Consider the following 27,281-nt stretch of genomic DNA (forward strand, 5'->3'; position numbering starts at 1 on the left):
AGGATGAACTGTGACAAACTCAATACAGGCATGATGAGATGCGATGACATGGCAAAAGAAGGATAAATGAAATTAGGCGTAGGTATATTTAAAATGATGAAGACAACAAAACCCTTATGTCGCCATAATGTCTGTGAAGACAATCACAGTTTCCTAAATGCAATGACTGGTAATGGTCAGTTCAAAAGGATCAAGAGTGAGATCTTGAGGCCACACTCAAAGCTAAAGAGAGAGTAAAGAAGGAAGTTCCATGTGAGGAGATACTAAGAAGGCACAGAGTATGAAACAGAATTTCACTGTGATACTATATACACTGAAGTTCCTGTCTCTACTATCTTCAAACAATGTAACTGACCTGAAAAACATCTACAGACAGCTAGTAAGGTTGACCAAATAGAGAATGGTGTTCATAGTATAAGACGCTATGTAAGCTGGTATTCAATTTGGAAGAAACAGTTCAGGAATGTATGATAGATGCTTACTGATTCTTAACTGATACCGAAAAGGAGAACAGAAATCTTCCAACAGAGTAAGTAGGGGACACCAAATTAAATTAAGAGGAAGCAGGTTCCAAATACAGAAAAGGAAGTGGTTCTTCAAACACGAAGATAAATGTCATAATTCCTCACCACAGGATATTGCAGATGCTCAAAGTTTACATGAATTCAAGGGAAAACTGCATTCACTAATGGGATGGAAGTCCACTGAAGGCTACTAAATTCACTGAAAACACATCTGGTGAGATCACAGTCTCAAATAATTGGAGGCAGGGAAAGTACATGGGGAGAAGCACTTACTTACTTACTTTGTCCTTATGCTTTTCCCTGGGCACCACTTCTGGCTATCATTAGAAGCAGGATGCTGAGCCTGATGAACTTTTAATCTCACCAAATGGGTATGTGTAAGTAAATTAAACAGTGATACAGCTTGGGACCTGGAACTTGGTCATCTATATCATTAAAATGATAGACCCCAGCTGTGAAGGTCTCTTGCAGACATTTCAATAAGTCTAGTTAGCACTTCCCCATATAATTCCCAGGAACAGTTCAAAAGTTAGCATAGGCTAGGGACTATTCCCAACAGGCAGTTTTGATTAAGCCTGTTTCAAAGGGCAAGAGAGTTAAGCAGTATGAGGATGGCCAGACCAAGCCAAATACTACAGAACTACAGGATAAGCCCTGGTAATGTTTAGCTTATTAGGATAAATGCCGATGTGACTACTTTTATTACAGGTAGAGACTTCCTGTAGAGTTAACAATGTGCTTTTCCTTTTCCCCTAGAATACCTGTGTGCAGGTGCCTCTGTGTTCATATATGATCTGCTTGGTAATAATAATAATGATAAAAAAATCTGTCAGAAATGCTTGCCTATTTATTGAGATGTCTGTCTTGTAAATATTTAACCTCATATGACTTCATGAAAAAAAATCTGAAGTGCTACTCACAATATCAGAGCACAGCAATCATACAAGCAAAGCAAAGAAAAACATTCCCCCCAGCTCCAAAGCTTAAAAGGTGCAGATAGGTAGCTAAATGGTTACAAGATGAGAAACAAAACTCTAATACTTCCCTATGTATCATTAGGGTACAAGTATGAAAAAAACTCAGTTCACATTTACACCCAGCTGGTAAAGCACCCAGTCTTCACTGCATGAAGTAAGTTTTAAAGAGCTTCAGAAAATCTTGCCCCACCACAATAAAGTATCTGTATTGATGATTAGCAAAGGTAAGGAGCCACATTTCCAGCACAGTGGCAGTGACTCACCACCATCCAAACAAACTAGGGAACTGGACCCTTAGTCTATAATGTAAAAAGTGTGTTCTTCCATTACTTCAAAAACCATTCAGACTAACAGGTCCGTATATGCAGTGGCCACAGTTACATCAATATTTGCAGCTTACTGATTTTAATCTTCTAATCCTTTTTTTAGATTGAAGCATTTCTAGCAGAATCTACAGCTGACAAATAGAAGCACTGTACTAATACACAGGAGGGTTACTGCTTCTCTTAATTATAATTTTTTAGTATATTTAATTACAGACCTTTGAGGTTCATAACTCTCTTCTATCCATGAGTAATAGCTTCTATTTTTCAAGTAGATTGGAAGCTTCCCCAGTACTTGAGCTGTCTTATGTGTGGACCGGTTTCATCACTGAGATTTATGGTACAGAATTCAAAATATTAGAAAGGCTAAATAATGGCTAACTTCAATGAGCACCTTAGAAATAAAGCTGATTCCTTCTTCATTTATTTATGCTTAATTTAAGAAGAGCACACTGAAGATTGTGAAATAAAAGACTACACCTGGGGACAAACTGGAATTTTATAGCCTTGTGAGTTCAGAATGGATGGAAGACAGAGGAGTATTTTATTAGGTGTGATAGGATGAAGTAGAAAATGTTGAACCTCCAGGAAACTTTCTTGACACTAAGATCTATTAAGAATTTTCTTCTAAAGGAAACAGAGGAAGCCCTAGTTCCTGGGATAATTCAAACTGTACTTCACAAAATAGTAAATATATACAAAGAACATCCTGCATTTAGAAGAAAATGAAGCAGATGACAATTTTTAATACATTTAGGCTGTACAAGCCCCAGAGTCCTCCTCTCTTCTCACATGTATACACAGTCAAACACACAATCAAAACATACAAAAAGTAAAGATAAAAGGAAGAAACTCTGGAAATAAGGAATGACTATCATTACGGTTTTACTCTCAGTTTTTCTTAGTCCAATAAATACAACTTTATTTATATCATTTTACTGAGAAATAGCCATCAGAGAATTACAGTAAAAGAATGACTTCCCAAAGAACAAGTGTTTACAAGTGTGTATCACAGCTCCAACAACATATACTGCTCAATAGCTCAGCTCCAATGACATCCAGTTTTAAAATCCTCTATGCCAAATGTGAGATGGGAGGGGAATAAGCTTTATAAAAGAAAGCAACAAGTCAAGGAGAATTGCAGTTGAAGAGTCCCTCTCCAGAGCACAGCCATCTTCCAAAGCTATTACAAATTCTGAGTCTTCCGAGATATTGACTAGTACGGAATCTAGTCTATATAACAGCATACTTTACTTGTCTCTCTGAGTTCAAACAGAGACAGGGATCATATACTAGTATTTTGAAGCAGCTAAGCAAGGCAAGGAATTTAGGTTTCCCAGCTCTGTGAAATCACTTTTATCTATCGGTGACAACCCAGTCATGTTTGCTCAGCTATAATTAACATGTAAATGTGTTGAAAAGAAAGAAAACAAATACACAGAAGGCTGCAAAAATGAAAAAAAAAAAAAAAAAAAAAAAAAAGGATTGCCCTTGTGAATAAAACTGCATTTAGAAGATAGATGCAGGGATAAACTTCAGCTATGGGAATTGATACAGCTGAGGTGAATGGAGCTGTGATCAGACAACTCAACAGCTTCCTGCCAGTTTTCATGCTAACAAATTTTAAGATTCTCCCTTTGTTGATACTTGACAAATTTTGAGGACACCATCAGGTTTCATTTATGTTGAACAGTCTGTTTTGTAACTATTTGTATTGGAAAATGAACTGTTTCATAGGATTTCAGCAAACCTAAGCTAAAATCATACCAGAGATTGCATATGCATCCATCATCTGAGCAACCACACACAATGCTACCAAACAAGCATTCCGTGACAGCTCCTGTGAGGAAGACAGCATCAGCTGACAGGTGATGAGATATTTAAGCAAGGGCATGGGTCACCGCCAGATGTGATGCTCCAAAACAAGAGCACAAATGTATATACACATTAAAATACAGATTAAAAAAACCTGCCTATAACATATTCTGGTGAACAATGTTAGTCCATACTGCCAATTAAATGTAAGCATTAAATGTACACATCTCACCCCTGCCAAAATTTGGAAAAAAACCCAAACCAAAACAAAAACTCAACCCCCTCAAACTATTATCACTTTTTATTGTTCTCTTTTTTTACATTTACTTATAATGTGATCACACATGCCAGATCGGAAGAAATATCACATTCATGTTCCCTGTCCATAAAATCATAGGATAATTGAGGCTGGACTTGACCTCAGGAGTTCTCTAATCCAACCTCCTGCTCAAAGCAGGGCTCAGCTATGGAGTCAGGCCAGGTTGCTCGTGGCTGCTCTTGAAAACTTAAAGAAAAAAGGCTGCAGAACCGCTGCAGGCAACCTGTTCCAGAGCTTTGCTGTCCTATCACAGAAAAGTATTAACTGGGCATTAAAAACAAACACAGATGTATGTTGAAAAAGAAACTGTCTTGCTGTTCTTTGTGCTTATCCAATTAGAAATCAGTCTAAGTGATACCTTGCATAACTTTGATACTATTAACAGAAAATGGTAAAAACATTTAAGATAATCTGATCTCCAGTATTTTCATGAGGCAAGCCTTTCTTTAGTTTATTTCCTTTTCTGTAACTAGGATAAAAAGTGCAGACCACTACAAGAGGAAATTACTTCCATAATAAACAATACTATTAAAATTAAAACCCCTTTCCTAATGGCTACACACATCTTCCTTGCTGCACTTTCAGGACATTGCTTCGCACGCACAACAGACACAGCAAATACAACATTCCCTTCCTCTTTGCAGCAGTGTTATGTATTTAAAGATTGTTTACATATTTTGTTTCAGCTGACTCTACACTAAGTAATCTTCATTCATGCAATCCTTCCTCAAAGGTTATGTGTTTGTGTGTGCAATCATTCTCAGTGCTCTTCTTACAAAAGCCTTTAAGTTGAAGCCTTACCAATACCAAATAGCACAGGACTATTTAGTTAGTGTTGCAGACAATATTTGACTTTAAAATGTCTTAGTAAGAGTCTTTCACTTGCAGCTGCCTGACTTCATTTAGCTGTGTTTAGCTTCTGATCCAAATATTAAATTTGGGTTTTTTTCAGCTCAGATTTTTTTTCCCCTACAGGTAGTTCCCTGCACTTGTTCCTTCTGCATTGGATTCTATTTTTTTGAGTCTACATCTCTGATTTGCCAAGAACATTCCAGATTTTAAACCTTTCTTCCAGTTATTATCAGTCCCTCCTGACCTCCTATTAACATAAAGTGTAATATGCACACTTTCTATCCGATACTGTAAAATTACAATTCTGAACTGTATTAGAATGAGGATGGATCCAGATGATATAGTCTGCCTTCCTGGCAGCAAACCAAGTAAAACTACTCTCAGCATATGCTTTTTCAGTCATACTGTAGAAGGGTAGATGAATGTTTTTCTTGCAGCTATAAGACAATCGTATACGACAATATCATTATTTAAGAAACATAAAGAAAATAGAATACAAAGGAGAATTAATGAAAGTGTATTTCCCGTGGAAGGAAAACTTGCAGCATAACACATGCATACACGGTCTGTAACTTCTCTTACTACTACTGGCTTCTGTAAGAGCGAACCAAGTTCAACCAAGACCAAAAAAAGGAGGAAGACAGAACAAGACTTCTGGATTCCTCAAGGAAAACCAGTGTGGCAAAGAAACCTTTAAACAGCTTAAAACAATCTACTTCAATAGTTTAAATTACAAATGCCTCCTGTATCTTTAATTTACATATGATCACTCATTTTTGCCTCCAGTGCCTACAACTCCCTCACGTCTCCAAAGCTTGTTCTGCCAAAGTAGAATATAGTACAATAAAAGACAAAGTCAAATAGTTTGATTTGGTGAACCGAGAGGTGTAAGGCTGAGTTGGTTTCAAGTATTCAGTCCTATGGAATGATATAGTCACCATAACAAAAATATAGGATTTTTCATGTGAATGTACTTCTGCACAGGGTTTGGAATGGCAACTACCTCATGTTTAGGCAGCTGTGTTCCACTCTAAGCGATATGCAAAACAGAGTGCATATTAAGGAACAAGATAGTGTTTGCAAGATTATGCAGAATATTTTGGTATTAGGAAAAATCAGATTTTAATTTCCACACTTTTTAATTGTGTTTGTTACACACACATTACTACAACTATTTTATTTTGTGACACCATGTTAAGGTGTAAAGCTGTTGATATGTTTTTAATACTGGATTTCAGTAGCTGGAAACAGCATTGTTGCTCTTCAATAATTATTTGAATTAAGGCTAAACTGAGTAACTGCTAAAGCCCAGGCTATGACCTACTTCCCATAATCTTGAAACAGTCTTTCCTTACAAATCATGATGCATAGCTTTTGATGAGACTGTCCCAAATTAATTTTGAGTGATCACTGGTAAATACAGATCCTTCCACTCATGTATTTCCCTTTATTTGAAGGACAGTTGAATACATTATTAATAGTTACACTGGAAATACTTTTAAATGGGATCCTGTAAGTAATTCCTGAAGTTACAAGACAAAAAAAAAAAAAAAAAAAGTCTCAATGTGCTGACTCAACTTCTACATAAGAAAAATGCGACTACCAATGGTTGGGTCATTTTATTTCTGCCTTAAAATAAGGGAAATCAAGCAAAAAGAGTGGCAGCAACAGCTGGAATCATGTGCCTGTGTCCAAACACAATCTATTCATAAAACTCTAGGAAAGCACAGCACAGCTGCAGAGCAATTATGAAGAAAAAAAAAAAAAAGAAAAAAGAAGAAAAAATCCACAAGCCCTTCAGAACTGATGAATAATGATGCCACCAAGGAAATAAGATCTGTCGGTGGAGTTAGAAACACTCAAGCTTAACAAGTGCTTTTTTAAAGAGGCTCAATCTTCACATTATAAATCTTAGTTGCTATGGATGCTGGTTTTCTACTTCTTATACTTCCTCCTTCCTGAGTACTTCAATACTTCCTCCTAAAAAACCCTCTGCAATTTAAATGTGCTTAATTTTTTATTAATCCATAGCATGCTTTCTTTAAATTACGAACAGGGGAAAGCTGGCTGACACTTCGAAAGAAGTATGGTGGGTAGGTGCATATATCCATGTCCAAAGCAGCCTAACTCACAAATACATTGCACTTTTTTTAAGATTCAGAAGCTGCCACCTACTCTCCATTTTATTCAGTCTGAATATTGCCAGAATAGCAGTATCTGTCATTCTTCATATTTATGTTATACAAGTTCAGCAGAAATGTTTGTGCACCTTTTTTACACAGTGAGCTGAAGCACAGAGTAACTATCCATGATACAAGGAAAGACTCTTAATCTAGGTTGCCTAATCCAAATCAGCTAAAACTAGTGAAAAAGCAGTAACCAGCCAGTAACAAGGTTAGGAGCTGAAGTTTCAAACATAAACTATCGCCATTGTTATTTTAATTCCTATTAGGCAAGCTAAGAACAGGCTCTTCCTTCCACTTGTCCCTCAAAACAGACTTGCATTGGATGACGTGTGAATACCGACTGGTCTGAAGCCACACAAGGTTAGGTTGTGTCACCTAGAGCGAATGCCCAGGCTGGCGTTCTGTGAGCCAAGACAGCCTTACACAGGGCCAGTTAAATTCCCATTTTAAAGCACAAACTTTGGAACTATATCTGGAGACTGCAAAGCATCTGCAATTAGGACAAACTCCTTCAAGTTCCATTTCTGATGCTCACTGGTTAAGAACAAGGAAAGGCTTCTCCTAGAATTTATACTCCGAAACTTTTTAAGGCTGTTGAGAGACTAAGAGTGTTTTTAGGGCAACATGCCAGTCCATCAGGCAAAGGGACTGAACTTCTAGTCTGAGGAAGAGGTAAATGCACCTGCATTCAAGCTTTGGCATTTGCAGTGAAGTCAATTTACTCTGAGTCAGGTGTGTGCAGGAGACAAAACTCACGTTAACTACTGCATAGGTACACAGAAGTATATAAATGAAAACTAAGCTTTTTAGATTAGCGGTCAGTTATGCTGTAGCAAATGTTAAATTTTGTTATTGCAGTAAATTTATGTTCTTAGGAAAAAAGTGTGTAAAACATTTAGTATCAGTATTTATAATCAACAGTGTAAGTTTCTATAAAAGTGCACTTTTAATGCATAAAAGCAATAATTAAGTACTAGAAATACCCACACACCATCTCATCATACATTTCATGCTAAATAAATAAACATTTACTGGTTACCATAAAAATAAGAGCAGTAAACACTACTGGACTCCAATGGTTATGGTTCTGTTAGATTTCATTATTATATCTTTAAGAAAAAAAGGTTCTAAAAGAAGCACTGATGACACTGATTAACACACATAAAAACCTAGTTCTTAAGCTTTTCAAGACTCATTTACATAGCAAAAACTTATGAATTGTATTCATGAAAGACTTAAGGAAGACCTTCAGAACAAAGCTCTACTTGGTTCACCATGAATCACATAGTTAAACCAAAACAATTAATAACACAAACAGAGTAATTTACCTTTTCACCTTCTTCACCTCTGCTACCCACAAAGCCACGTTCACCCTGGAACACAATAAAATAAAATAAAAATCTCAAATATAATATTCTTCAAATTATTGCATTCTTTAAAATAGTTTTATTGCACTGATTTTTTATTGTGGGATCATAACAGAAGAAATAATTTTGATACTGATTCTTTCATTCAAAAAGGTGTGAACCTCTACAAAAAAATGACACTGCTTTCTATATTTTTGTCAATTAACAGTACTCAATCATTTGTCCATTCAGCCTAAGGGATTCTCTCGACTTTAAATATTCTGAATTACTCATTTGTGTTAAACTTGCTCATTACAGTCCTGCTATTCTTCTGCAGAACAGGTTTTAATTCTTATTAATGCCTTCATTTTAAATTCTAAATATGACCAGTTGGCTGTGAAGGCCTCCAAAATCCAAGACAATTGAGAAAAATATGCAGATACAATTTATGGAAAGAAAACTCATTCCTTTCACTTTGAAAGCCACATCCAATTACCCAAGTATTTTAAAAACAAACAAACAAACAAAACCAACAGAAGAGGTGAATTTTCAAACATTCAAGATCAGCTTATTTCAGCAGCCTGAATTCTTTATTTGATGATATTTCAATAAAAAAACCTGTTATAACGCTTTTCAAAATAACTTTTCCCTCAGAAACAAAAATCTTACTGTACAATCTTACTATATTAATGTTTTTGTCAAAAAGTTTGCACCCTGTCTATATTATAACAAGAATTACACTTGGTTTAGAACTTTATTAATGTATACTTGTATGTTTTGTGAGACATTCAGCAGACATACAGCCAAAATTGTATACTTGTAACAAAAACTCTCATAAAAGCCCCCAAACAGTCTTTTTCTCCCCCAAATTATCTAGCAGGAGATAGTTTGCATCTTTGCCAGTCTGTAGGATTCAGTCTCACTGCCTCAGTACAACATACATGATTTTTACAGGTCAAAGATGAAAAGACTGGAAAATTTCCAAAATAAAGCATATGGCATTTTCCAAATTGCTTAAAAAAAATTAGAATGAGCAATGTCTAAATAGTCTTTCACCCTTCAGAAAGTGTAACTTCCTTATATAGAAGTCTACGTTTGATATGAGGTTAACTAGAACAGCAGGCTACAACTTGAGTTTCTAGCAGTGTTTTGTCAAGTCCTTCAACTGATACAGCATCATGTACTACATATCTGGTAATTAAATTCAAAGCTTTGGAGATGTGCAGCTGTATAGATTACCAGATAGTTCTGGACTTTTCATTAACCATCTGCACTGGCTGATTTTTGTTTGTTTCTTTTGGCTATCAGCAGCTTAGGGGTCAGTTTTACAGGCATGCCCAAGACAAGCACGCAAAATGTGGTCTAGTGAAATAACCTCCCACATGTCCTCACCTACACATAATTTCTGAATGTATGCAACTTCTGTTCTGCTTATCTCTTTCCCCTTTCTCACAAAAGGTTGGACCAGTTGTTCTTTTGAGGTCTCCTCCAGTCTGGGTTGTTCTATGACCCTATGGCTCCCATTCTTCTCCAGCTGTTGGACATAAAACACAGCTAACACTTACTTCTACCTAATTCCTAGAAGCTCTCTCAGCACGCCTGGATGCACACTGGTACCTTCAAATGGCCAGATAGCTTAAGTGCTCCTTAACGCTCTCTTCCCCTTCAGTGAGCAATGGTTCACTTACACACACTCTGCTAGGAGGCTTAAGTAACCTGGGAGGTCTGAGGGCAAACGTGATTAGTGAAAAAGCACTGACTACCTCCCCACTTTTGATAACATCCATGAATTTTCTGAGAATCCCATCATGCGGTTATTAATATGACACTAAATACTGGCCCCAGTATCACCCTGTGAGGGATGACACTAGTTACTAGGTAGCAGTTGGACTGCATAGCAGTTATTCCACCTTTGAGCCCAACAGTCCAACCAATCTTGCACCTACCTTATTGTCCATTTATCTAGCCCGTATCTCACAGATTTGACTACAGTGATACGCCTGGAAGACTGTGCCAAGAGCCTAGCTGAAGTCAATGTATAAAACATCCATTGCTCTCCCCTAATCCACACAGTGATCTTAGAGCAAGCAATCAGGTTGGTCAGGCATGATTTGTCCTTGATGAATCCATACTGGCTGTTCCCAGTCACCTTCTAGTCCATGTGTTGTTTAGAAATGCCTTCCAGGACTTGCTATATAATTTTTCCAGGGACAGAGGTGAGGCCAACTGGCCTGCAGGTCCCTGAATCCTTCTTGAAGACGAATGTGGTGTTTGCCTGTTTTCAGTTATCAGAGACCTCTCCTAGTCATCACGATCTTTTGATCATGACAGAGGGCAGCCTTGCAGTGACATCAGCCAGCTCCCTCAGCACCCCTGGATGCACACTGGTACCTTCAAATGGCCAGATAGCTTAAGTGCTCCTTAACACTCTCTTCCCCTTCAGTGGGCAACCTTTCACTATCACACACTCTGCTAGGAGGCTTAAGTAACCTGGGAGGTCTGAGGGCAAACTGGATTAGTGAAAACCACGGCAAAACAAGCATTGTATACTCTCGGCCTTTTCCGTGTCCCCCACCCCATTAAGCAGTAGGTCAACATTTTCTTCACCCTTGTTTTTGCTATGGATGCACTTAACAGAAGCCCTTCATGCTGCCCTTCAAGTCCCTCATTAGTTTCAATTCCAGATGAGTTTCTGGTTTCCTAATTCCATTGCCACATGCTCTGGCAATGTTTCTGTATTCCTACTGGGTATCTTACCCCTTCTTCCACTGTTTGCTTTCTTTTTGTGCTTGAGCTCAGTCAGGAGCTCCTTGTTCATCCATGCTGGCCTTCTGCCACACTTGATCAACTCCCTGCACAACAGCATGGACTGTTCTTGGGATTTTAGGAAGCTGTCCTTGAAGATCAACCAGGCTGTGCTCCTTAGGCCTGCAGGACAGTCTCAGTTGCTCCTTGGCCTCCTCTTTGCTGGACTCAAGAAAAGCCTAGCTCCTTGAAACTCTCCTCAAAGGTCTTGTTTTCTAGGCCCCTGAACATACCCTAGCTCCCTGCTGGATCCTCTCTGGTTTCTCCACATCTCTTGAAGAAGTGACAGTGGAAGACCCCTCCAAACATGACACAGCATACCAGATGTACCACCACCAAAGGGGGGGAAATATCTTTCCCTTATCTGCCAGCTGCAGTTTTACTAACATAGTCCAGTATGTCGTTCACTTTATTCCCAACAGGAGAACACTGTTAGCTCATAAGTCATCCTCACATCTACGTCCAGGTCCTTTTCAACTCAACCAGTCAGTCCTCTGCTTGTACCAGTCCACGGGGGGGATTAACTAATTCCTTCTTTTTCAGAAATACAGTCCAAGTGTCCAGATGTTTTGCACATATTTGATTTAAAAAAAAAAAAAAAAGTATTTCCAATTAGGGAAAATAAGAAATACAGTCAACAGAAAGCATAGAGAAAGAAGTTTAGGTAATTTCCACTTGACAGCATTAAAAATATACCGGTATGAGGCACTGGTAAGTTACTTCAAAGAATTTGAATGTAGCAGAAATAAAAATGTGAAAGTTGCAAAACAACACATTTATGACTGGCTTATATTCTCATTTCTGTGGCAGAATTCTCATATCAAGTTAAGCAAAATGTTTCATACAAGCTTTTTCTTGGACAATTACTGATTACTTGTCTTGTTACTCATTGCAGGACTGCTGATCTGATTTTCAATTTTTTAAATATGCTTGCAATACAACCCAATGAGATACTGGCTTTGAACGTATAAATTGATAGACCATGGTAAGCATGTTGCTGAACTCAATGCTGGCTACCTCATCTACAGAAATAAGTTCCTTCCTTCCCTTTGTGCTATATTACAGGAAGTACCTGCCCTAAAGATACACAAATCAGCCTTTGCATCAAGGTCATACTGCAGAACATTTTCTTGAAATTTTAATATGAACAAAATAATGTGGGTTTTTTGTGTAGTCCCTTAATTTGTGGAAGCAGCAGAACTATTTCCCCAACTTTCTAAGAGGAATTAGCTTGACAGATGCATGTGGCATTAATATTTCATTCCAAATACTCATGGTTAAACACAGCTGCAATCAACAGAACACAAAATCTGACCATGAAAAGAGTCAGGCAACTTCAACAAATATTACCAGCAAGGTTTATAACACAAATGTCTCTTCCTGCAAGTTCTGGCATTACTACAATATTCCACCTCTGGAGAGGAGCAAAAGTTGAAATTGAAGATTTGAAGAAGCAGTGCTGTCTCTCATCTCATTTTGCTGAGATCATGAGACTCAAATTTCAGATTTTTTAATCTGCTGTCTTGTGGCTGGAAAGACCTGCACAGTTCTGAGACTTGGGCAACTGTTCTTAATGCAAAATAATACTGATAGGCAGGTCTGTGCCACCACGTCACGGAGCCTTTCTCTTTTGAAAGAGAATCTGATAGTAAAGGTCCTCAGTCACATTATACAACTCAGAAACTGGATATGCAATTCAAATACAATTTTAGATACTGGACAGCTGGCAGAAAGGATGTTAAAAGTGAAAATATATAAAATAAGAAATGTTTTGTTTGGTTGTTATTGTTTTTTGTTTTTTGTTTTTTTTACCTTGGAACCAGTAAGACCAGGTATGCCAGGAGCACCTACTAAGCCAGCTTCCCCCTGAAACAAAATGTACATATCCATCATTTTACGCACCTAACTCATGACTGAGCTAAATTAAGAGAAAAAGACATCTGGACATGTATTGCTTTTGATTTCTTTTTTACAGAACAGCTGAATTGATTTCTAGGATCATTTATGTCTGTTGACTCCTATGTGTTTAAAATACATTTCACATTCAAAATATTAGGCAATTAATTACAGGTTATCTAATTAGGTAGCAGATACAGTTGTAGATTGCTTCAGACAACTAGACAACAAAAAAGATTAGAATTTGGACCACATGAAATTCTTTCTTGCTTTATTTCAGGCCCTGATTCAGAAAAAGAATACTACAGAAGATACTTGCTTACTACTCAAGCACCTAAAATCCCAGCATGGGTGCCACAGTTCCGCTTTCTTTCTAACACCCATTAGGTGCTTGAGCCCACAGGGATCTACACTTAAACCATTAGGTCCCACAGGGAGTTGAACATATGAAGCTGACTGCTGGTTTCTAGGCTCTGCTCAAAGGGGAGTTTCAGATCTTTCCCCATTTTAGAGGGGTGCCCAACCAACCCAGCAGGAAGAAATGCAAATCTTGATCCTGTGCAACCAGGTAGACAAAAATCTGTTTCTCCTACCTTCTAAGTGAATGTTCAGTATATGTTATTAAATTACTGCCTCATCTACCCCACATTTCAAAAAAGCAAACTAAGTAATCTGTACTGTTAACTGTTAGTCACCTCCTGTCTCCAAAATTTCTTCTTGCACTGTCCATGAAAATTGAAAATCTGATTTGGGTTTGTAAATTTCATTCAAGAAGCTGGATGCTTAAAAGTTATGTTTAGGTAATTGAGCATAAGTGCACCTTGTCAATAAAAAGTGTTTTTAAAAGGCAAACTATCCAAGCTGAGTAACATGGTGAACTTAATCTTCAATATCTGAATAAGGACTAGTTGAGCAAAAGAAAAAAAGAAAAAACAACCCACACAATGGCTCTGAGTTGAAAGCTACAGACAATTTAACTTTGCATTTAATGTGGGGCTTTCCAAGGAAAAGATGTAGTTAAAAAACTAGTTGTATCTCATTTAGAATCAAAATATAGAATATTGCAGCGGTTTCCTTTTCCATTCCTTCTTAATCAGCATGTTAAACAATTACAGATCTAGTGAGAACCAGGCTCTGCCACTCAATGCTAAGAACCACCCTCCATTTACATATTCATTAAATACGCCCCTGTGAAGTACATTAACTTTGGTCTCAATAAATCTAAAGTTACAGAGTTAAGTTCTGTTAGAAGAATTCATCCATGCTCATAAGACCTCAAGTGAGAGCTTAGAAGACTTATTAAAGGAATCTAAAATCAGATGCTTTCTCCATTCCATTCATGGGTCTTAATTACTTGACAGAAGCTTACCCTAGTAACGCACACACAATCCAATTCAGTTTTCTAGCCAAGCCAGAATGCAGCAACAAAATAAAGTTTTGAAAGTTCACTTGTTTGATTCCAAGCCAAGCAGAAGACAAATGCCTCACAGACGCAAAAAAAAAGAAAAAAAAATAGAGACAAAGCAAAAACTCCAATCTCTCTGAACAGAAAGAACCAATAAAAGAACAATTACTCATCAAAATGATACAAGTAATTAAGCAAATAAATACAAAGCACTCGTGATATACAAGAATTAAAATACAGCTTAAAATAGCTTGTTAAAATGGCATTTTTCTAACTCTACTCATGGCACGGTTTCCAACATCTTCCTTCCAACTCCCCTCTGTAAAAATAGATGCTAGCATGTTGGAGAAAAATTCTAATTAATCATTACAAGTCATCCTTAGTCCTTCATTTTCTCCAGATTTACAGCATGAATTCAGAAAAATCCTTCATAGTCTAATAGTTACCAGATAATATTTCATCTTCCCTGCTATATTGGATCACTGTAAACTAGAAAAAACCCAAACACATTCACTGTTTTTTTGTGGAGACAAGCCACAGATGTTTTGCCTTGCACTGTTTAATCAGTGTTCTACAAATTATTATCCCTTCAGCACAACAATGCAAAAGTAACATCCTGCATCAATACTGAGTCTTATTAAATCCGAAATGATTAATGTTGTGGTTGCTTTAACTAGTTCAGAAACGTGCAGTGTATTTATAATCATGGTTCTTAATGTATTTATCATTTATTGATTTTGCGGTTTGCAACTATACTGCAAAACCCTATACAATTAGAGATTCAGTTTATACCTAAAGGTTTAAGACAGAGAGTAAGACGCTTTGTATCTGTGTACTTAGCAACTTTATTAGAATGCATTTAACATTGATTTTTATACCTTGACTTCCACATTTAGCTATTTCCCCCCTAAAGAAGACACTTTCACATAAAAAAGATTAAAAAAAAATAAAAGGAGAGGCTATCTTAACATACAAGTATGTAAACTTGTAAGTGCATTGGTTGCTTGTACAACCAAAAAATATGGTGCCAAAAATTAATTAGGCATCACATTATCTAATCACACACACAAAATAAATGAAAAATAAAAAAGCATTGAGAGGAACTTGTATCAATCACTTGGAATGTGTTTTGCTATTTGGAACATTTTAAGCATTAACATGATTTATAACAGCAAATATGCTGGAACTTCATGAGATTCTCTTCAAGGCTGGGAAAGAGAAACAATTACTGTAAAATACTTTAAGCATTTTGCAGATATGATTCTGCAAAATTAAAAACAAAAACAAAAAAACAAAACACCAAGAAGCGGTCAGATGCTACTCCATCCTCAATATGAAACCCAAACATTTTTCCTTTTATTTTTTAAATTTACTAGGGCACTGCCAGGAGCTTGATTTACAGAATAGGCTTGGTACTCCAGTGTTACTAGCAAGGAAACTCATCTTAATAGAAGTAAAATCAGCGCAGTCAAACACTACTTACTGTTTTGATAATTTATGATATGTGCCTTCCATTACCCTGAGTATGCCAGACCCTTGGAATAATCTAATAGCCGGGTGTTTTAAAATGAGGACAACTATTTTTAGCATTGCAGAAATGGAGTGGAATGTTCAACAACATACTGTCAGAGGGCTTGAGCAGCATCCTCCCCCGTGGAGCACGTACCAAGCCAGTCCAGAGCCACCAGCGGGGGCAGAGATTTGCCTTTAACAAATAAAAATCCCACACCAATTATACTCCGTTATATGACATCTTCCTTAGCTTGCTGAAATATTTCCTTGTTTCAGTAAATAGGTTCCTCTTAATGGTTAGGATCACCTGGTAAAGTATTAATTACATAAAAATATATTCAGCTGATACTTAACTAAGAGTTGCCCCATGAATTTCCTGGATTAGTCATGTCAGGAAGTTTCTGCTAAACATTATGACATTTTGGTTTCACTGCATCTGCTGATCCTTGTTCCCACTTCATTACTGCTGAACTACTAGTACTCAGCCCTTGCTCAGTGCTATCTGTGATACAAACGCAACCCATGCCAGCAAGCACAAGGTCTTCCCTTAAAATAACCTGATGAAGAAGGGCTTGTGACAGGTAAATAGTTTCTTTCCTTTGCTCTGTCCTGCTTCCACAGCAGCCCCAGCAGAGCAGATATGCCTAGGTTTGGCCAAAGGGGTGAGGGCTGGTCAGAGGACTCTTGTCCTGGTGATCAGGGCTCCTGTGGCTTTTTTATGTAGCTGCTCGAGAGAAAGGCAAATGAGAATAGCTCTGCTTTTCCTTTGCAACTCATAACATAATCTGAGTTAAAAAGGCATCAATTTTTCCTCATTTCCAAGCCTTCCTCAGATCCATCTTTGGGACAAGAATGATTTGCTTATCCATTCAGGCAACTAGATGTAATACACTCCAAATTAAACAACACTTGAAAATTTACATTTTAGTGCACTGCATACAAACTAATGAATCAGCAGCCAGAGGCAGCTCAGAGTTCAGAGAACACGGCTCCCTACTCCAGACTGCACTCTTCAGTTGGCATTGTTTTCTTTTTTGCTGTTAGCACGTTCAAAAAACACATATAACTCGCACAATTTCTATATTCAAATATAAACACACATATTGCACAAATAAAGTGCATAAGTCAAAGTCCATTTCTATATTTTGATCCCACAAATTATTTTCACACATCAGAAGTCAGAGAGGTTGTTCTGAAAAGCCTGAGGTGAAAGGTCACCCCCATTTATTTTCATGCATAACTACAGGCTGATATATTGCGGTTTTGTTTTGTTTTTCTTTCAAAAACTTATAATGAAATGACTGAAGCCTTTATGATAGATGTCAAGGAGCAGCTTTTATACCATCAATAAAAGTATCAGCAGAAGCAGAGCCTCTGCTGCCAGGAGGTGTTATTTCTGCCTTTGGCAAATACAAGCAATAATCAGTGCTATTGCATGTCCCTGAAGAAGTGACAACTGCTGCTTTTTGACCTTCTTCATCCAGAATCACAGAATCATGGAATTGTTTAGGTTGAAAAGACCTTTGAGATCATCAAGTCCAACTGTTAACTGTTAACCTAGCACTGCCAAGTCCCTCACCAAGTACTGTGTCTACATGTTTTTTAAATACCTCCAGGGATGGTGACCCAACTACTTCCCTGGGCAGCTTCTTCCAGTGCTTGACAACTCTTTCAGTGAAGAAATTTTTCCTAATATCCAATCTAAACCTCCCTTGGTGCAACTTGTGGCTGTTTCCTCTTATCCTATCGCTTGTTACCTGGGAGTAGAGATCAACACCCACCTTGCCACAGTCTCCTTTTAGGTAGCTTGAAGCGAGCAATAAGGTCCCCCCTGAGCCTCCTTTTCTCCAGACTAAAAAAAACCCATTTCCTCAGCCGCTCCTCATGGGACTTACTCTCTAGACCCTTCCCCAGCTCCGTTGCCCTTCTCTGGACACACTCCAGCACCTCAATGTCCCTCTTGCAGTGAGGGGCCCAAACCTGAGCCCAGGATTCGAGGTGCGGCCTCACCAGTGCCAAGTGCAGGAGGACAATCACTGCCCTGGTCCTGCTGGCCACACTGTTTCTGATACAAGCCAGGATGCTGTTGCCCTCCTGGGCACACTGCTGGCTCACACTCAGCCAGCCATCAACCAGCACCCCCAGGGCCTTTTCTGCCAGGCAGCTTTCCAGCCACTCTGCCCCAAGCCAAAGGCATGGTTCCAGTCACCGCTCTTAAATGCCACTGATTTCAAACAGAACAGAACTGGACTGCAAGGAACTAAACAGCAAAAAGGAGAAAAACAAAGGCAGACTGCATTATAAGCAGATAAGCAGAACCTTGGGTAGTTTAGGTTTAGGTCTTCAGTTGTGAGAAGAAACTCATTAGCCTCTGTGGAGCCCTCAGGGGCTGTAATGATGGGGCTTTACAAGCAAGGGCAAAGTTCTAGACAATGTGGTTGGTAGGTTCTCCTCATTTTGTCTCACTGTGTCCTACAGCCTTCCTCTACTTTTCAGACTGAGTTAAATGACTCAGCTAACAGCTTTTTTTAGTAGCCCACCACCCAGTTGCATTCCTTAGGTAAGAAGCACACTATACTTTACCACATAGAAGAGGATAACATCAATTATATTTTTTTAGAGTGTTATTTAAAAATGAACCGCAGACATTAATTGAATGTGGACTTAAAACAATCCAGTTCAGTTGACCTACAGCACCATACACGGAACATAAAGAAAATGCAAACAAAAACCGTAAGAACACTTCTGGTAGAGTCCTGAGGATAGGCTTCTGGCTGCAAAAAGTTCTCAAAGATTCATAACATCTTACGGATGAACGGCTGAGAAAATTAAGTCTAGCTAGTTGGATATTTCTATCATCTGAAGCAACACAGTAGAAGAATTTTTTGAGGTGATCCTGTACTCCTGGACAACGGATAGATTTTTGTGACAATGTTTTTCCCGTTACAGTAGACCTGTTAAAAGGAAAATTGCCTGACCTACACACCACCTATTGATTTATTGTTAACCCAGCCATAACACTGTGTTAAAGAAAATCTAAACCCTATTAAAGCTTCAACAGAACTGGAAATTCACCTAATTGGCCTGAAACAATATTTGAAATGCAATAATGTTAAAGGTAAGTTAAAAAGCATTATCCAATATTAATGAATTTCTGAGGTCTTTTCAAAATAATAAAACATATTACAACTATTATATTCACCATAATAATTAGGTCCCCAATTTTATATTAGGAAGGTAAACAGCACGGATCAACCTCTTAGATGTCAGAGACTATTCTTTACTGCAGGAACTATCATGATCATCACCCATTTCCATAAACTGAAGATTCAGGAGGCAGATTCTCAGCTGGTAGAAATGTCAGTTTACACTATTAAAGATCTGTTCCACAGACCATTAAACACTATTACAACTAATGTCTAACCACAGAGATATGAAATGCAAAAAAAAGTGGTAGCAAAACTATGGATTTAAGATTAATCAAAAATAAACAGACCACATATAGACTGGAATTTCTAATCTAGGAACTAACTCAGATGAGTACTTCTGAAATACCATATTGTTGGTGCGCTTGTGTAGCTGCAAACCTCCTACAAACTACTGATAAACAAAGCAGTTCAAGATACAGTTTCCGTGTCTCCGTTATACTCAGAAGTTTAAGACTTTACCAAGAAATCCATCTCCTCACTTCAAAAACCATGCCTTTTAACATTTGATGTATTTTGGAGACAGGCTAGCATTTGGATGAAGAGGATATACTGACCACATATCTAGGATTCCAACAGACAGTTCCCCACCTGTGAATCTGGGATCAGCAGATCTGTTGTCAGCACAGGAGCCCTAGGAACTGCTCCCTAAAGGTAAGTCTCCAGATGTACCCCATTACTATCAATTCTGAGCAGCTCTGTGGGGAACAGCAACAGCTCAGCCAAGTAGGGTTGTAATTTTTCCTTTCAGGCCCTTTTCTTAACCTGTTTGAGGCTTATTAGCCTACTCCATACCGCACATCTGAGATACCTGACAGAGCAAAGCGACTCCACTATCCAAGGACACAGGCTCTCTGCATGAGTTTTTAATCATCCTCTCACTAAAATCCAATGTTTATGCAGAGAATCAACACTACTCTGACAGCCATTTCTCCTGCTGCATTCCTTTCTCATTCTTCCGAGGTTGAGCAGAAGTACTGCCAGTACACTGTAATCTACAGGGTGGTATTTTTTCTGGGTATTTCACAATATTGACATTACAACTCCATCACTGCAAAGAGCCACGCATCTTTGTTAACAGTTCCTGAAGTCTCACCTTTTTCCACTTCATGGATTTGATACCAGAAAAGAAAAATGTTCAGATTAAAGTATGAAGAGATGGGGGCCAGGGGGAGGAGAGAAAAACTAGCCATAGTCACTATTACACTACACATCCTAAGCTAAGTCTCTGAGAATTCACATCAATCAAAGATGATTTGTAAGAGCATCCTGATACTCTACTATTTCCACTGCTGGCTTTGCCAGCAGAGTTTCTAGCATGGCACTGACTAACAAATGCCACAAAGATTGTAAATTCTTCCACTCAGAGTTATTAAAATAACCTCCCCAAAGTGTAACTAAATAAACAGGCCACCACTGAGACAATCTCTCTCTCCAATTAGACAGCGTGCTGTATGTAGCCTGCAATAAAATCAATAAGGAATAGCATTGTACACTATTTATTCTCATCTGTTTAGTAGTTTCCCACCTTTGCTCTTTCCTTGTAGCCTTGGGTGCATCTCTGTCAATGCTGTATGCTCCTGTGGGCAGGGATTTTCTTTTACTCCAGGCTTGTGCTACACTCTACAAGGAAGTCCCAAGACCGTCTCACGTTCTAGGAACACGCATGAACACAGAGTATAACAGCTATACCCCAGAGTCCAGCATTCTCCTCCCATGCATACTCTTTAAGGACATTTTCATTCTAAGAAGTAGACAGCTAAATAAACATTTCCTCAGATATTATTGTGAGCAGCTATAAATAATATGCTGTGTATCTGTCACGTGTAAAGGTAACAGGCTTCAACTGTTAAATAAAGTTAACTAGGGATTAATTCCTCATATTTAGTGTTTTTCTTATTCCAAACTAAAATTATATTATCTTCATTTGTAAGGGAAAATCAGAGGAACTGACATTCACAACAAAAAGGGAACATAGTGAAAGAGGCGTTAATTCTGAAAAAAAAGCATCAGCTGACTAGCTTCTCAGTATCTGTAAAAAAAATAAAAATAATTCTGGCTTATGTGAGGTACTTGTTAAATACAAGTCAAACACCTGTCAACCAGCTGGGCTGCGTGTCACTGCCGAGCCATCTGCAGAAACACACCCCGCGCCAGTTGCTTTACTTAGTGTGGCCTGGGAACAAGAATCCATTAGACAGAAAGTCAACAGAGGAATTAGCAGCACTTTTTCTTTTAGTGCCCTTCCACTTACTTGTTTGACTTCTTGTGTTTCTATTTTTGGGAGCCTCATGCCAGAGCAACAGTGCTGACTGCTGATTAGACAAGACTTGGCCCAGCCTCAGCGTGTCACATTGATTTAATCGATTCAGATTTGAAACACGCAGTATGAATGTTAGGTGTTGATAAATACTGGCTAGCATCAGGAATTAAAAAAACCCCACAATATTCTGTTTTGTAATACCTATGAATGATTCTACTATTATGAATAAAAAGCAGTTTTTATTTCCAAGAACTTGTTATCTATGAATTTTAAAAAGCAATTTACATGGAATTTGGAATATTATTGTGTATTATATATTACATAATAATATATATGTATTATTAGTCTTAGAAATTATTGTATAATATAATAATTATAATGTTATCATTAGCAATATGATAAATTATATTATCATTTTTAATTTGGGAGGGAGGAAGTAGTATATTCGTTGACATTAAAAATGCACACCTGAGCGGGATTTATTTAAAAAGTTATATAACTAACGACTTACCCACCAAAAAAAAGGGCAAAGAGTTAATAGTTAATAGGTCACAAGTCACAGTAGGCAACAGCATTATCTATAACCTCTGCTTGTACTGTGTATAAATTTTCTACTGCATGAAGCTTTTTTTTGTTGTTGTTAAAAATCTCATGTACTACATTATACATAAATCAAATGCAGTACAGTAACATAAGTTACCCATAATTATCCCAATATAGATCAATGACTCCTAAGATGGAAAATCTAGTATTTGGTGAAGTCCAGTATCTAAATCTTCAAAAGACGATAAACAAAACTAAGCAGACTGTGTCAGACAAGCTGTACAATGCTGCAGTACAGTGGGAAAGTTCCTTCCTCCCCAATTACTCCATCTCCTGCAGCACACTGCTGCCAGTTTTTACAATGCGAAATCTTGCGATAATGGGCGTTTTTCTTAAAGCTCTACTTTCTGATGAGATGTGAAAAGCTCAGAATATGAGTTGCAAAACCTGCAGTCTCTAGCCCTCACAACTGAAAGAGGAAAAATAAACTAAATTAAAAAACTAATGCCACAGAAGCCTCACAGAAAGAACTGTGTAAATATAATTTACGAACAACTGAAGAATTCGCAAGTCTCCCCCTGCCCTTTCAAAGTCTGTAAGGTCCTGGCTGAGGCTTTTCAAACACATAAGAATCCCAGAGCCCTGCAGACTCACAGCTAGAGTATTCACGAATCCCTGATTACAGAACAAAGAGCTGCATTTAATGACTGCATTATTTAATCACCCCATTATTTTTTACTTCCACGTTACATAACACGCTAACAAAAGCCTGTCCTGCATGGCAGCGTGCCACCCTCAGCTTTGCTCCTGGCAGCCCAGACCCCTAGAAAATGGAGGGTGACCTCTGGTTTCTTTGGCCACACCTCACATCACAATAGCGGCCGCTGCCCCGTGACCAGCCATGTTATGCTGGTTGTTACAGTTACATTGCAAACACCAGAGGGTATATACCCTTCCACCCTCAAGCTTCTCTCACCAATGTCACTTGCCTCAAGGAGCCCATGGCTTTGATGCCAAGCAATACAGGCATTAGCGTCCGGCTCCCAAAATGCATTTGCACTTCTGCTCTACTGAGACTTACCAATTCGACTTTGGGGGAAACCACAAGAGGACAGAAGACAATGCCTCCACCTTCCTCAGATAGGCTAGCTGGCAGACTGAAGTATAATTGGTTCTTTTTTTATCCCTCAAAAAGAAACAATTCTTTAATTAAAAGCGAAGTCTCTGCTCACCAACAGTACACAACCTGCAGTGGCCACTAGCACCGTTCCCACCAGAACTGGAAGTAACACCAAGGCAGTGTCACTGCCTGCAAGACAATTTGATTCCATGGAGCCTTCTATTGAGAACTGAACTGAACTGCTGTCATTTAGCTTTAGGAATTGAAAAACCAGGGAGCTCAACAGTTCCTGGAGTTGTGAACTGCAAAAATCACCTAATAAGGGAAAAATAAGTCAGCAGAGCAGACAGCTCTCTGGAATCAAATTTATGATCAAAGGCTATTCAAAACACTTCCTTGTAATGCTAAGTAGAAAGCGAGAGCAAGCAAGCAAGAACTATACATGCTGAAGCAATGAAACAAGTTTTGAAAAACATAATAGTCTAAAGTGTATTTGCCCAGTAAGATTTTTAGAAAGCGTATTTATGCATCAGAAAGCTATTGAAAGTGATTGTTTCCATATTCATCCATCTCTTAAAATCATATGTGTGTTGATTATACACAAAGATATCACTGAAAACACAAAGAGAATAGAAAACTCATATCAAATTTGTTGCCATAATAGATGGTGTCCAACTGCCTGATTTCCAATGGCCAGCAATTCTGAAATTCAAGTCTTTAAACTTAGTGGTAATAAAGTTTCCAGTTGGAAAACACTCTCTTTTTGCGGCTAATTTTTTCCTATATTAGTGATTATACCCTTTTTAACTCTATTGGAGACTCCAGAATAAAGTAGTACAAGGATTTTTCAAAAGCTACGTAACTTGCACGATTAATGTCCATTCTTGATCTAAAAATATTGAAATATAATTGATCAGCAATTACAGGAGCTCAGAATTTGGGTGGCACTGAGCAAAAGACAGACAAACTGAGTAAGATGGCTTTAAGCACTACCTGTCCAGTACTCCACACACATTTTTGGAAGTTTTCTCAGAGATGTCGATGAGCTACCTTGGAAATATCTCGACCCCTGTTAAGTATCTGTATAGCATGTGAAATGCGGAAGACACTGTGTCCAGAGATCTTTCAAGGCAGTTGCAAGGAAAATACTGAAATACTATAAACTCAACATCAATGTCTCCTAAGATTTGTATAATTGCATGAGTGATTGATGTTCCAGGAGCACGCGCTGAACTGGCATAATAGGCCATATATCAATGGCTCTTCTGCAAAACCAAATATGCCTCAGAAAATTCTGGACAGGGTTTCCAGAGTCTAGCTGGAGCAATGTGGAAAGCAGGTCAATGGTCACAAGGATATTCATGATGACGTGATTTGATTTGGATGTACATTGAACAAGTTTCTGGTTGTGGATTTTATCATGCAGCTAACCCTGGAGGCCTGACCCTGGAGTAACTCAGTATGGAGATGGGTATCAAAACCATCTCTGAAAGTAATGTGAAGTTCCTTGCTGTATTAGCATGTCATTTATAATTTTTCCAAAAATTTAAATTAAATAAAATATATATTTAAATCATATTGGAAAATGAAGTGCTGGACCTTTCTAAACCACGTTTTATATTGAGCTTCTGAATTAATTTTCTTCTTAAAGAAAGAAAACTTTATAGTACAGCATTTTTCAAACTAATTTTCTCAGGTACCGCTAAGGGAAAGGGGAGTTCTTCCCACCAGGCAAGGCAAAGGAAGCGGTTCAGGAAGTGTTAACACGTTCTTTTGATGGTGCACACATACCAATGACTTTTGAAGTACAACTAGCACTCATTGGTAGAGCTCTGGAAATGTACCTTCATTTTTTCTCTTGTTCAACTTCAAATATAAATCTAGGTTGTGCAGTGATAAACATTGTTTTTATTCACATAAGCATTGCTTTCTCCTTTCAGTCTAAACTGTTTATTTTATTAATACACTGTGGAAGCACCCACGCAACGCAGTAGCAAATGCACAGCACATTGAATATTTCACTGCTTCTTCAGGCTTACTGTGCAAAACCAGCTATTTTGAAAAGCTTTCTCAACATATTTAATATTTTAGGATGGCTGTTCATAATCTAGATTGCAAAAAAATTAGTGCAAAAGCCTACAACAGTAAAGCTAAGTCAGTTGAAAGTCAAACGTTAAAAGCAAATGGTCTCACAAGTATTTTACAAAATGTAGTTTATGAAACATAGATATACATCTCCACATCACTATGAATTGTGTACCATAAACCATAAGAAAGCAATTACTATGAAGTAAATTTGGATAATTTGGATAAAGGGGAACAGACAATAAAAGTTTGATTTTGTAAGTCTTCTGAATTACATTTCTGGCTACATCAGTTTTATTTTTCAGAATGCAGTGACCAAGAAAGAAAAGTATTTTCATAATAGAAAAAAACCCCACACAAACATGAAACGGTCAGGAACAGAGCCAATTGCTCACCTTAAGTCTAAGCCTTGCTGCCATCAGCACATTCTTAGAATCTTAAGAGCTTTTTGGCTAGCAGGACCCATAACACACATAAGCCACAACTCCCCAAGAGGCTTAGTATTTCATATCAATGTACATGTCATGGTGGCAACCTATCTCTCAGAACCAGGAGCTCTTCTACTAAACTTTTCAAAGAGACACAGAGATCGTCCACCCCTTAAAACGTGATAAGCTAAAAGGGTTGAGAGGTTCATCTTGACTGCCCAGGCACCACAGAACAGCAAAAAAACCCCCACCAACCCAAAATCCCAAACAGGACTACATCACCTAGCACCCAGGACGTAAATAAACTTTTAATTTGGTGCTTCATTGTCATGGCATTATAGACCCAGAAGCAGAGAGAAATAAAGGACTTCAGTTTATTCTGAAGTTATTTATGAAGTTATTTAACTTCAGTTATTTGGCTGAGTATCTCAAAAAAATCTCAACTATACAGAGACAAATCAAATCCAGCTTGTTCAAGTGTACAAAAAGCTCAGGAAGGAAAGGGACAGAATGAACTCCCTGTAAATGAGAGCACAAAGATCAGTTGGCTCCCCCACCCCCAAAAAAAGTCTGAGAACACATTTTTAAGGCTCGAATATTTGATCTTCCAGTCACGGTTCGAAATGCAGACCCCCTTAAGTTGTCAAACTATTTGAAAGCCTAGAAGCATACTGCAAAAGGAGGATCCAACACATTATACGCTTCACGCAAAGTCCAACTGTTTCCTGGGCTGGAACAGCAGAAAGACTAACCATCCTCTCCCTACACAAGTGTATGGCAGTGAAGTTGACCAACCTTATGCGTACCAATCCCCCAGTAGGTGCTATGAAAAGGACCTGCACATACGCATCCTCCATGGAAGCAGTAAGACACTATGACTTCAGTAAATGGGAAGCCTGCGGGCCCCACCAACAGAAGAATCCTCGCACCTTTTCAGTACAACAGGAACACTAGGAAAATGAACTTTTAAAATAGGAACACTTTCCAGCAGTGTATATCAACCTTGCTCAGATTACAGTAGCATTGTGACCCTGCACACAGCAATGGTGTGTGAGTACCATTCCTAACGGCAGAGCTATCAGTTCTCATCAAAGTGAGGTTAGTCTAACTGCTAGATAAGGGTTGCTTAACTTGTGGCGCCTGATCTCCAGCAGGTTATCCTACAGCTTAGAGCACTCTGCTCACCTCAAACCTCCCCCTCAGGGACAGATTTAATTTCTCAGGCGGTACAGCCAGCACTGGCCGCTATCCAGTTATGCTAAATGGTTTCAGAAGTGTACCCAGAGACAATGTCACTTGCTGATTGCCAGAAAGCAGCCTAACACAGCGCTTCCCTTGACATGTGTTTCTTCTGTCCTCACAGACTTTGCTGAATACCTCCAGAAGGCCACAGTATAAGGTCTCACACACACAGTGGTTCTGATTTAGAAAAAAACACACAGTTCTTCTTCTATCATGGTTTGACAGATACCTTGAAGAAGTATCCCTAGAAGGCTGAACTACAAATCAGTCCTGATTTCAGGAAGGGGATGATGGCAATGTATTCCCTATCTTTTGGTAGTCTATAAATGAAGAGAGTTTCCTTCCAAAGGAGGACTATTACCTTCCTTTTCTTTTTTTTAGAACTATAAAATAACACCACAGAACTCTCTCCTCTGATACTCTCAAGAATTTGT

At 38.2% G+C, this 27,281-nt stretch overlaps 1 protein-coding gene across 5 annotated transcripts in view; it reads right to left on the reverse strand.

The window, feature by feature from the left end:
• COL19A1 (collagen type XIX alpha 1 chain) overlaps positions 1 to 27,281 on the reverse strand; it is a 209,414-nt gene that overhangs the window by 125,338 nt on the left and 56,795 nt on the right. For 4 of the 5 annotated variants that reach the window (XM_080388821.1, XM_080388820.1, XM_080388822.1 and 1 more), the window contains 2 exons: positions 12,960 to 13,013; positions 8,325 to 8,369 (listed from right to left, as the gene is read on the reverse strand). In XM_080388821.1, the coding sequence (XP_080244947.1) occupies positions 8,325 to 8,369; positions 12,960 to 13,013 (99 nt within the window). The remainder of the gene's footprint in view (positions 1 to 8,324; positions 8,370 to 12,959; positions 13,014 to 27,281) is intronic. The other variant, XM_080388823.1, reaches the window with a different exon arrangement.

Source organism: Falco punctatus (assembly GCF_963210335.1).
Source record: "Falco punctatus genome assembly, chromosome: 5".
NCBI lineage: Eukaryota > Metazoa > Chordata > Aves > Falconiformes > Falconidae > Falco > Falco punctatus.